This window comes from Ambystoma mexicanum, chromosome 2q (assembly GCF_040938575.1).
Source record: "Ambystoma mexicanum isolate Mex_15411 chromosome 2q, UKY_AmexF1_1, whole genome shotgun sequence".
Taxonomy (NCBI): Eukaryota; Metazoa; Chordata; class Amphibia; order Caudata; family Ambystomatidae; genus Ambystoma; species Ambystoma mexicanum.
In genome coordinates this window covers 1,176,065,713-1,176,078,539 of record NC_090924.1, presented here as the reverse complement: position 1 = coordinate 1,176,078,539, position 12,827 = coordinate 1,176,065,713, and the positions used below count along the sequence as shown (strand labels likewise).

At 44.8% G+C, this 12,827-nt stretch overlaps 1 protein-coding gene across 3 annotated transcripts in view; it reads left to right on the top strand.

Annotated features, from left to right (window-relative positions):
- The window catches only part of CASD1 (CAS1 domain containing 1), an 895,825-nt gene that overhangs the window by 107,257 nt on the left and 775,741 nt on the right, over positions 1 to 12,827 (top strand). For all 3 annotated transcript variants that reach the window (XM_069648572.1, XM_069648573.1, XM_069648574.1), the window contains exon 2: positions 1,231 to 1,327. In XM_069648572.1, the coding sequence (XP_069504673.1) occupies positions 1,231 to 1,327 (97 nt within the window). The remainder of the gene's footprint in view (positions 1 to 1,230; positions 1,328 to 12,827) is intronic.

Below are 12,827 nucleotides of genomic sequence, written 5' to 3'. Positions count from 1 at the left end.
GTCTTGAGTACAGGGGTTGTCATCTTTTTGGCTAATTTAGAAAGACTGGGTTTCATCCCAAATTATTCAGAATTATCCAGACGTGGGCGTCTTTGTCTCTGGACCTAGAGAGACGGCTTCACCTCACTGATGGCACCCACGAAGTTTGAAACATGTGTTTCAAGTTGCTTTTGATACTCTGAGAGGAGAATTGAATAACATTCCGGTGCTGGACTGTCCTTGGTGACAACAGACAGTTATGCAATGGCTATTTCTCCTGTGCATTACCAGAGTGGACACCTTCTCACAGAACAGGCATATTTAAGTTGGTTTGTCCTCACTTGAGGAGCTCACATATTTGGTGGCTAGTAAGCAATATTTGGGGAATAGAGAGTTTTGACTGTAGAGAAGACAATGATGCTAGATAGGTAGGAATACGACTGCAGATATCCTTAAAGATTACATAGAATTCACCATTTTAAGGAGAATGGAATACAACAGATGATATATGGCCTGGGTATGTGCAAGCAAAAGAAAGTGACTTAAAGAAAATGTGCATTGTAGTTTTGAACACCTACTGGAGATGTGCAGTGGCCTAGACGCTTAACACAAGTAAGCCAACATCAATAACTGGCATAAAGGATACCAGTTTTGTTTTATGAAATTTGAAAAAGGAACACTTTTCGTGTATATTGTGACGTTGATGGGAAACCTGTAAAGGGTATGGCTGAGTCAAAAAAAGATACAGATTGCTTGCAGATTCACATAATTTCATACGTTGACAGGCTCTTCACATCACCTCTAAGTGGTGAGCATTTTTTTGGTGTGGAAAGTGCCCTGAGGGACAAGTCGTGTTTATGGTGGAGCTGTTAGATAATCGGGTACAAAATCATAATGCTAGGAATAGTTATGCATGTTCAAGAAGATGTTTTGAAGGGTTAGTTCTGCAGCTTAACACTGCAGAGAAATTCTTGGTGCTCAATCGCTGAACCCACCCATGGGGCAGAACATTATTTTTCATTTTTGTCTTACTTGTATAAAGTATGTTACAATTTCCAGACATTGCCACTCTTTGCCTGAGAGAGGTTGCTTGCGTGTTTTATCCGGAATGGGACATTCCTTTTGCCGCATTTTCTGTTCATATTTTGCACAGGATCTGAAGTGAAATAACCAGCATTTGAATGAATACCATGTATTATGTCTGTGTAAATTGGGCAGTTAATCCAGAATTGCTTTTTTTATTTTGATTAGGGCATGATGCATGTGATCAGCTGATCTCCAGCGGCAGATTCCTTGGAGGGAATGTGTGGCAACCTCACAGTTGTATGATGCACAAATATAAAAGCAGGTAAGTGCATGAGAATCCATGTTACAACAGCAGGCACGCAGGTATGACCTGCGTGTGCGTGTGCATGTGTAACACCAACCCATTGGGCTGTTCACACCTCCACCCCTTCCTCTGAGCCCAGGAGGCTAATCGATATTATGCTTTGCTTTAGCTCATTCGATCCATCTTACACCTGCCCTCCCCTTTATGAGGCTTTTAAATTTCACTAAGGGAAGCTGAGCCGAGCAGCTAAGTCTTTGGTTTCATCATAGGGGGTTTATTGATATTGCCTGGTCAGACTTTTGTCCTCAGCCACTGTAGGTTTGCTGGTGGCCTGGTGCAGCTGCCCGTTAATGATTTTTTTAAACATAAATACTCTGCTCTCACAGGTGGGACATTTTTCATGCTCTTGCACTAGAAACTGTATGGGCTGAGCGTCAAAGCGCACCAAAGCCATGGACTGGGTTCAGAGAAAAGGAACTTCTACAGAAGAAGTCATACGAGTCGAAACTAAACTAAATGAGGTATGACGTCTGTTGGATAGAGGCGTTAATTAGAAAAGGAAGGAAATGGGATCATAGATTCACATTTGGGTGTGAGAGATGGAGAGAGAGAGCGGAAAGCCAGAAGGGTTCTGGCCGCTGTAGTAATTCGTATTATTATTGCTCAGTTTATTGCTACTCAAGTTTTCCACATCTGATGGATTGAAGGCTGTCGTGATTTGAATTTATGAACTGCTAGATGCTCCAAATGTGAGCTGAGTGCTTAACGTGTGATCTGTACACTTCTGAAATCTTCCACATTTTTGCATTTTAGCAAGACAAACGTGTTAGGAGTGTTGGGTCGTTTTACTAAGCCTCTTCTATTTCGGATTTTCAGAGCAGAAAATGAAGGGTCAGGCCCTTCTTAGTTGTGCACACGGCAGAGACCAACGGAGGCCATTGTAGCCATCGTCCCATGACAGAGTAGTCTCGAATGGTGTGCACAACTTCCTGACCCTCACAGCTGTGAGGAAGGCTTCTATCCAAGGGTCTCCTGACTGACAACTGCCTCAGTTCTGCCCAGCCTACCTCTGCCAAGAGAGGGGGCACACACTACAGGCCTCCTTAATGCTCATGATGTACCAGTCACATAAACTGTTTAGCACGAGTAAAAGGGATAGAGCTTCAAACGACGTACATGCTTTCCTTCCATCACACAATGTTTCTGACTTGTTTTTAACCACCGAATTGTTGCATTGGAACTTCTAGACGTGCATTGAACTCCAACTTTTGAAGGCAATCGAAAGTGAATTTTCTTTCTAGTGGGGTGATCTTCATTTTAGTTCAACTGTATATTTTTCGCCTGGATGTGTGATTCCTTTAGTCTTCACCAAATTGCTAGGCATAGTAACAGAAAACCTGTGCAGCAAGGATGTGCATGTTTATCCAAAAGATATCAATATTTTGGTGTGTTAAAACCTGCAAGGAAAAGATTCCTGTTACCGAAGCTATATCATACATAGATTTATAACATCATCAACAACCGCTCTCAAGGATACAACAACCACAAAAGGGTTTTGTCCTCATTTGGGATCATCTGTGTGATGATGTTGACAACGTTGGGATTGGAGCATTGGGACATATTTACCATACACCATCAATATTATACTGTGTTTTAAAAAAAAGAAATTTAAGGGGAAAAAAGTATAACATTTCATATATAATGTATAAACTACAGTTCAGGAAGATCAATGTCTAGCTATTCTGTATCTGATTGTAGCCTGAGGATTTCTGGAGTGAAACTGCCCAAGTTGCTCAACAAGTTGGGTTCGGTAGGGACTCGCTGGCTATAATGAAAAAAATACTGGTATGTTTTAGCTAGGGGCTTGTTAAGACGGATTTCTGAACTCTGACCTGGAGGGGCAGAGGTTCAGAAGGCCAACCTAGTTTCTTGGAACAGGGTAACCTCTGGACAAGCCAGACCAATCGGAGTAGTGATGGCGGCGGTCAGGACTAAGTCTCAAGAGGGGTGAGGGTGACTGAAAGACCTCAATGAGCACACAAAGCAAAGGACACTTACAAATTACTCCAGAAAGGTGTTGTATTAAAAATATAGACACATTTATTACAAGGCCTTTGTAACTCATACCATAGCAAAGAATCACTGTAACATTAGAGTAAACCAGTACATCACAATCAATACAATATATATATACAAGACCAGAGGGGTCTAATGGATTAAAAAGCATGAAATATGTAGCCCACCTAGATGGGGAAGAAAACGGGCAGTGCAAGTAATCTTTAGACCCAGTTCAACATCAAGAATACACCTAACTAAGAGGCAGTCCAAGCCCTACGAAGAGAGGAGCCTTATGCTCAATAGTACATGCACGCGTTTGTGCCAATGGACAAAATAGAGTCTCTTCAAGGGTCTCTAGCAGCTGAGGAAGGTGCATAAGGCGATGAAGAACAAGTTCCCACTATTCAGGAAGGACCTCCACTTGAGGGCAGAGGCAGTTTGAGAGTGCAGGATGGAGTCGCTATTTCGTAATAGCTGTGGAAATGAAATATCTGGAATCCTAGCATAAGCCTCTGAGACTTTAGGCTCCCACGAACCCAGGGAAACTAAAACTACCTCAGCTTCTATCCCACTGGGGAAGGAGTCTGAGGAGATGGATGCTCCGGTAATCTCTTCTTCCTCGTAGGAGGTGGCGGCCAGATTAGCAGAGTGGACCCCCGAGGTTTTGACCTTACATCTGGGATCCCCTTCACGTGGTCAGTTGCTCCACAAGCAAAACACGATCCATTGGGTCTGTTTACATAGGGAGGCTTACTATAACCAGAGTTCTGTTTTGGAGGCTGACCCCCACTACCCTGTGAGTTCTCTTGGGTCTTACCCTTATTTTTCTTTTTGTGGCCTTTATGGGAGGAAGATTTATCAGTTTCCCCACCCTCTTTATCTTTGGACTTTTTCCCATCCTCCTGCTTACCAGGATGAGTCTTGTCCTTATGGGACACTCTATGTGACACCCACAAATCTGCTGCAATGGATAGCTTCTTTGGATCTATCTCCTTTGAATCTGCCAAATGCTGCTTAAGCTCAGGGGAAGAAGATGCAAAAATGTGTTCGAGCATGAGAAGATTTATCATGCCTTCAAAGGTAGAAACCTTGTAACCTTCAACCCAGCCAGTCAAGTTTTTTAAGGATTCAGTTACATAAAATACCCAAGTACCACCTTCTTTTTTCTTGTACTCTCTGAATCTTTTTAAGTATTGGGCAGGAGTCTTTCTAAACTTTAAGATGAGTCTGCTTCAACATTGCAAAATCTGCTCTCTTGGCTTTTGACATTTCCATAATGGCACTGCAGCCAGAATGGGGCAGTCTGCTAAGTAACCAGGCAATTTTTTCAGCATTGTCAACTTGTTGAACTTCACATGCATACTCAAATGTATTCAGCCAGTCCATAATGTAATTCTTTTCCTCATACACACTGAGCAGATCTTTTGGAAACCTTGGATGAGAGGAGGCCCCAGACCCATGTCCAGGACCCTTGGATCCATTGGCAACTTGAAGCTTGGCCTGTTCAAACTGGTGATCCCTGTCTTTTTGTTTTTCTGCCTGCTCTATCTTTAGTTTGGCCATATTGAACTCAAGCTCCTTCTGCCTAAACAGCAGCTCTCGCTTCTTGAATTCAAGTATGGCCTCCCCATCCGCACTGGCAGAGGAAACATTTGACATTACATCCTCCATGTCCTCATGGTTGCTGTGGATCAGTGCAGCAGCAGAACCTTCAGTTCTACCAGTGAGAGCAGCCCCACCTCCTTCTGCACTGTCTTCAGAAGCTATAGCTCGAAGCTGAGCTTCTTGCCAGTTCATGATTCTCTGGATCATTTCTACTTTTGTGCCTTGAGAGGAGACACCTCTCTCAGCACACATCTTTCTTAATGTGTCGGATTTTGAAAGTTAACAAGGTACTTGTTTGCATACTTCCAAAGACTATGGCCTTTAAAAAGTTATACTACAACAATTCACTATGCGTCCTGGTAGGAATTACTTGAAATGCCTTCACTTTTGTGCAGCACTTGATACCTTCAGTCCTATCCCACCGCTGTACACCAATTTGTTCAAACGGATTTCTGAACCCTGACCTGGAGTCTTAATTGAAGGTTTTATTGCCCCTTCACACTTGACAGGTGAGTGTCCCAGGCCTGCTATTGTCCCAGCTTGGAGCACAGACGAATGGCTAACAAGCGTGTAAACTTTCATTGTCCTGTCCCATTCAAAGTTTTTTCAAGCTGTCACTTCGCACCTACGTGTCCTGGATTTATGGTGTATCTCCCTTCCTTGGAGAAGTTTCATGGCTGGCAACTGGAATAACAGGTTTTTCTGAGAGTTTGCAAATCCATCCCATGTGTTTTAAACTGTTTAATTTCTTACTTTGGGTCTTAAATTAAACAAACCAGTGACAGAAGATAGCCTATGTGTGTATTATCACCACTAACATAAACCCTTTATATTGCTAAGTAAACAGGCTTTCATTAACAATTTAGTTTTAAATGGGCCATTTGTTTTCTCTTCAGGCAGCACGGACTGTTTTTCCACATGTGTTAAAAGCTGCTAGCATTTCTTTTTTTAATTTGGTTTGCAGCTCCTCAGATTGCCACTGTCTTTGCAGCTGTAGTCATTTTCATTATAGCAGGAGTCTTGTCTAAAGTATAGATACATTTATCCTTGACCTTGCTCAGAGAGTAAAGAGTCCCTTTTGAACTGCTGCGCCTGGATACATTTTGCCAAGAAATAAACTATCTACTTTGGCAGGAGCTGTCATTCAGGAATTATGCCTGTTTTTTCTGAGGCACAATTACTTATCCTGGGCCTGGCAGGGCCGTTTCCATCACAGTGGTTTCAGAATGCACAGATGGAAATAGCATACCACTGCATTTTGAAAGGGTGAAAAAGGTTTAATTTTGAAGGGGAATTTTTGGCTTTTGCAGAAAAGCAGTGCTGCCTTTCCACTTGATTCCATATATATGTCTCAGAACACACTGGCATACTTTTTCAGTGTGTCCCCTTGTTCCATCTTGCCTGAAGTGTACTAGGCAGGCTGGTGCGGCCATTTCTTTTTTGTTGCTACCTAAATGCAGTTTTGAATTCCTGGTGCTTACAGGAGCCAGCGCAGCCAGATTGCTGTTTCTTGTGCAACTGCAGTTTAGTGATGTGAGGCAATGCTGTTGAGTGGGTCAATTTATCCCACAAATTGTCTTGTTGCTCCTCTTGCTGCGGATCGTTGGCCCTGTCCATCTCGTTGCCAGGTGAGGATTCAGCTGTGTAGGGCTTGATATCCGAGAGGTGGTTCCAGGCGGTCTTTCCCTCTAGTTTAACCGTTCCGTCAACCAAAACAATACAGGGACCAGTGAATCTGGGTGCATACCACCCCCTGACAAAAGTTCTTAAAAGGACCGTGTCACCGGATGAACATGTCGTTCTGCCAGAGAAGCCTTTGGTTTGTTGCTGCTGTTGCTTTCTCTGCTGTCTTCAGGGCCTTCCTGGTGTCATATCTGTCTAGAGATAAGAGGCACTAGCAATTAAGGAAGGAATGTAATCAAACATTTCCTGGCCTAACACAGCTGCACTACTCTCAGCATCTTTTAACGCCCTAGTGGGAGGAGCCAGGAGGAGTTGCATGCGCCGTCCTGTCACCACCTCATGTAGCGTTAAATGGTGGTTGGACCTGGGCTTATTGCGCAATGCGAAAAGTGCCAGAGGCAAACAATAGAGCCAGTTCTTATTTGTGCTCTTTTTGGTTTTGGCTATTCACGCCGACGAAGCCATTGAGGCGTTCACACATTCTGTTTGTTTGTGGGTGATAAGCACAGAAGAATTTGTTGAATGCCTTGCAACGTTGTAATGTGCTTGAACATCTCATTGGCGGAGAGCGGGCCAGGAATATCATTGCCCTTAGGGCATCAGGATGGCAACAGGGGCCTGCCTCAATTAACGAGAGAATGGGCACACAACCACTATCATGTAGCTGTATCCTTGGCAAACTTGGATTATGTCAAAATAGTCAACCTGGAGATGTTGAAATGGACCAGCTGGGCGAGGTATGGCTCCTCTCACAACTCTCAATGTATGCCCTGAAGTAAACTGTTAAAATTTCATGCAGTTACTCACAAATTCAGCCACGTGTTTTGCCAAGTTAGGAGAGAACCATGTTTCTCCAATATTGGCGGCAATGACTTCCTTCCCTGTGTGTGTTGGGTAAATGCAACTGTGTCAGTGCAGTATGCAATATTGCTAGTAGCATGACTACTTTCCAGGTGTTATTCTTCCGCCATAGGGCGTCTGTTGGATAGACTGTAAATTCCCTGCTAGTCTCCAAGTCTTTCTCCTGCCTGGGAGTAGCTCCCTGTAATTCTATTATCTGTGTTTATGGTAATACATTGTACCCTTCCTATAGTACCATTGTCCTTGCATAGTTACGGGCAGGTGACGCGGCCTCCATTTCTAGGGGCTAGAGTCTGCTGCTTTGTTTCCCCTTGAGATAGGGTCTTCCCCTCCTGTGTGTGCCTGGCATTTCACTATGGCTATCTGCGCGGGATACTGTATAACTTCAATTAATCTGCCCATTAAAATTGCATGCTGCACTGGTGACCCCTCTTGCCTCCTGAAGCCCCTCCTCATCCATCGTGACAGTCCTGAGTGTACTGTTGATGTCATGTACACGAAATGGGAGTACACTTTCACCTCTTTTCCTCTACTGTGTTCCAAAGCTAATATTAAGGACACAATTTCTGCTGCCTGTGCTGAATAATGATGGCAATCGCGCACTGACCACTACCTCACTTGTTCCATTTTCACCGAACCTCACCACTGCAGTTCCTGTATGTCTGCCCCAATCCATCTGATCAATTGTGGAAGAACCGTCAAAGTAAAGCACGTCTCCCCCCTAAAGGTCATCCTCTTGTACCTTAAGGGTGTCACTGAATTCCTTTTTTTCTGTACAGTCATGTGCATATTCACCTTCCTGTAAAATGCCTGCGAGAATAATTGCTGGGTTGACCACTCTGCACCTTGCCACCTTGAGTGATGGGTTTGATAGTAATACCTTGTACCCTGATGCTCTTTGTGTTGTCAGTGTGCTCTTTGGTTTCTCCAGTATCGCAAAGAGGGCATGCACCACATAGAGTGGTGCTGCACCCCATGGTAACACCTGCTGATTTGTCCACTGCTAATGTGGCAGCAGCCGAAGTTTATTTGCAAGGATAGTGTCCTCTCATTAGTGGGTTCAAGCTTCCCACTGTAGTAGGCTTCGGGCTTGTGCCTCAAACTTTAACTAAGCATTGTCCTGTAACAAGTTCCTCGATGTCCACGGGCTGTTGTGCGCTATATAAATACAAATAAAACAAAACAAAACGTGTCTTCTGTGTCAATTCTGCTTTCATTACCATCCCATTGGTGTGTGAGAATAGGAAAAAATCCTTTTTGTATTCTGGGATCCCTGACACTGGAGCTGTGCATATGCTTCTTTCAGCACATCAAATGCCTCAGTCATTTCTGTTGTCCATTTTATTGTATTGTGCCCGTTTTGTGCTTCCTTCAGACCTCCCAGTAAAGGCCTGGTGTAAGTGCTGTAATCAAAAACCCATGCTCTGCAGTAATTGCATAGCTCCAGAAATTGCTGCATTTCTCTCAGTGTTGTGGGTTTTGCTGTCCTCCGTATTGTCAGCCATTTTGTGAGATCTGTACAATGTATAGTACTTCTTTCCGACAGTACAGTAGTTTTGCTTTGTCCACCTTGTATCCCTTGTCAGCTAGCACTGTCCGCATATGCACTACATTGTGCTGCAGATCAAAATGTCATCTACGTACTGTATGACCGTGCTCTCCATCTGTACATTGCCTACGTCCATCTGGAGGACCCTATTGAATATGGAGGGTGACTCGCAATACCCTTGTGGAAGTCTTGTATGTTTCCACTTGTGGGTATTGGTGTAGTGGTATAGAGAAGAAGGCCTTTTTCAAGTCTATGCCCGTGAAACCGGCAGCTTCCGCTGGAATGCTGCACAAAATTGTCACTGGATTTGGAACCAGAGGACACCTTGCTTCTACAATGTGATTAAGGAGGCCCAAGTCCTGGATAAAATGCCATGACCCTCTTTCGTTTTCTTAACTGGGTATACAGCAGTGTTACATAGTGATTCTGATGGCATTAGAATGCTTCTCTCCACTAGTGCTGCAATCGTCTCATGAATGCCCTCGGCCACCTCTTTTGATAGTGGGTACTGTTTGACTGTGGGTAAAATTGCTGATGGTTTCAGCTTTATCTTCACTCCACCCACTCCTTTCAGAAGCCCCACATCATAGGGACTTGTGGTCCATAGAATGCTGGGCACCTTGACCAAATCCTCGCAGAGAAGGATGGTGGTGCTTCCAGTGCCATTGCCATTCTTTGTAGTACCTCTCTGTAGTGTATCTCCAGTATGTCACACTCCTCTCAAACACCATCTCGTGCTCTGATTGTTAGTCTCTGAATAGTTCTTCGTCTGTCACTATGGTTAGCTTGTACCCTTCAGCTGCAGTGATCACTGCTCACCATGGTCGTCCTGTGTCGTCCATCCCATCTACCGCTATCCACTCGTCCCTTACAATTACTGCCTCGATCTCTATTGATATTATTGTCCCCTCTGCCTCACCCAATCTATCTCTGGTCTGAACATATATGCGCTACACGTTCCCTTGAATTCCTGGGAGTCGTGCAATTGCAATCTCAGTCCCGTACTGGAAAAGCTCCTTGTCTACTGGCACCGCCCCCCACTGTACCTTCCGTCCACAATAGGCTTGAATGATCTCTCTTACGATGAGAACATGTATCCCTAGTGCAGAGCCCACTATCCCTTTGTCTATGAATGAAATTGTCATGTTTAGTCTGCTCATAATGTCTCATCTCAGTATAGTTACAGGTGTCTGTCGAGAGTAAAGTAAAGGCAAGGATAAATCATGTTCCTCTATAGAAAGGAATATATTGAACCACTTCCCAAGTCCCTGAGAATTCTTGAGTATTCATGGCATCGCCTGACAACCTAAATGTTCCCTCTCGAATCCAGTACCTAGTCGTCCTTGTGTCTACAAGAAAGGAAAACGTTTAGTCACCTATCGCCACCCCTATGCAAGGTTCCTCCGCAGGTTTGGGTGTGATCGACAGGATGGAACACATCAAGTCCCTCTGTGGGCTATCCTATTGAGGGTATAAGGACATCCCATTGCCAGAAAATTGATTGTTCCCCACCATGCTGACTCACCCCAGGTTTCTAACGTGGGCCATTGCCATGGAGTCCATGTGTGACAATGTGCCTTCTTGTTTCTGCATGCTGCTCTGCATCTGTGGCACCTACTGCATGCTGCCTTGTGTCTAGGGTGATTGATACTGTGATATGGGAGCTTCCATCTGTGGTATCTGTGTCATTGAAGGGGCCCCTGAGGGACCCTCGGATGTGGAAACCAGGCACAGTCACCACACTTGAATAGATACGCCAGACACGAGGTACCGTTCCCAAAATCTAGGGTTTATTGCAATACAGAGAAGTCCCAGTTGGCAAAATGGTCCCACGCCCCGCGACGTGTGTCTAGCAGACCTCTGGGGACGCAAGCAAAAATGAAACGTACATCAGTTACATATATACAAACCGAGCACCTTACAATCAGCAATGACACATTTGATGCCGCCCCCAATTCATTTCCCTTTGATTTAGAGGCGATGATTGACCAGTGTGACAAATATGACACCTTAGACCACCATATTTAGTAACGGTTTGCAATCTTCAATTTTACAGACACCATTCTTTATTTGCAACAACAGAGCGTTTCTGTTTTTCATGGGCAAGCTGCGCGTAGGAGACTGGCACATACCAGACCTCACTTTCTCTTAGTTTCGATTCTCGCTCTAGAGGTCAGCCCGCTCTCCGGGGCCTCACTGGGCTCAGAAAGGGGGGCCGTAAAGAAGAGCATAATTCAACTCTTTAAATGCTAGTTTCGTACATTGCTATTCTTTCAGGAGACTCGCTGGCATTCGTGTACTGATTAAATGCCTTGCTCCCTGTCTTCAAGGATATGTGAGGGAGGGAATCGGGCATTTCTGTCTGGCACTCCTGTGTAATGTTTCAACATGTTTCTTAGCCTTGGACCATTGAAGCGAAATAATATCTACAACAAAGCAGTTTTACATGAGGCAAAGTGGCAACGTTAGAGAGAGCAGAGAGAGAGAAAACAAAATGGCGATTCTGGTCATCTTAAAATGGCTTCACTCTAGTTGAACTAATAGCTACATAATAACTAATGAATATATATTCTTAACACTGTAAGTGAGGCAGTTGGTCTTCGGCCAACCAATTATCATTCATTTCCGGACCCTCAAGGGGTGTTTGGTTTTTCTGGACTGACATCATGTGCTGGTGTGGCTGCAGATGTGCACTCTGTGTCTGTCCTTGCTGTGGTTGGTCCTGCGTGTAATAGTCGTCTTGGTCCCCCTGATATGCTTGCTGGTACTATGTGCCACAATTCTGCTGCATCCCCCTGTTTCTGTACAATCTCGAAATGTGCCCCATCGGCCCGCATGACGAGCACTGTGTTGGCTCCCTCCCTTCCCCTTGGAAAGCCCCTGCATAGGCCCCTGGGCTCTCCTGCACCTGCGGCCCATATCCTCAAACTCCTTGGTTGCGAAGTATCTTTGGCCCATACCCACGTCCTCTGGATGGGCCCTCTCTCTTGCCCCTCTCTTTCGCCCCATGAATCCTGTGTCCCCTATGCGCATGAACTTGTCAGTACCGCCCCTTCCAATGCATACTGTGATTGTTTCTGCAGTACTAATTTCGCTTCCACTAGCTTTCTTTCCTCTGCCTTCTTCCGAAAGTTCACCAGCAATAGCCTACAGTAGTATACTATCGTGAGCTGTATTTGTGGCCAAGGTTTTGCCTTCATGCCTACTAACTTCTTCAGCCGTTTCTTAACTGGTTCTGGCAGTCCCTGGCATAATATGAGCTAAAATAGTCGGTAAGATAGCTCAGCGGGTTGAGCGCCTGCTGCTGCGATCTGAGCGTGATCTGCAAGTCGCAGGTTCAAATCCCGGCAAGGCCAACTCAGCCTTTCATCCTTCCGAGGTTGATAAATGAGTACCAATTTCGGTTGGGTGATATTGTATGTAAATATGTGCTCTGTAAAGCGCTTTGGATTAAGGCACTATATTAATAACACATCATTATCATAAAATACTGCTACTGTTTTGCCCTACGGTTCTCGCGTTTCACGGCACCAAAGCTCTTTGATCGCCTGAATATAGTGTAAAGGGTCTTCGCCTGGCCCCATCTTGCGGCACATAATTGCACCAATGTCTGACGTGTCGGGTTATTGTGTCCTTAAGGCTCGCCAAGCGGCAGCTCTGCAATTTGTGAACAGCGGGCCATCGTGCGCATGTCCTGAGTGGTCACTTCGGGAAACATTGCCCTCTTCCGTAAAACATCAGTTGCTTCCCCGAGGATTGCCA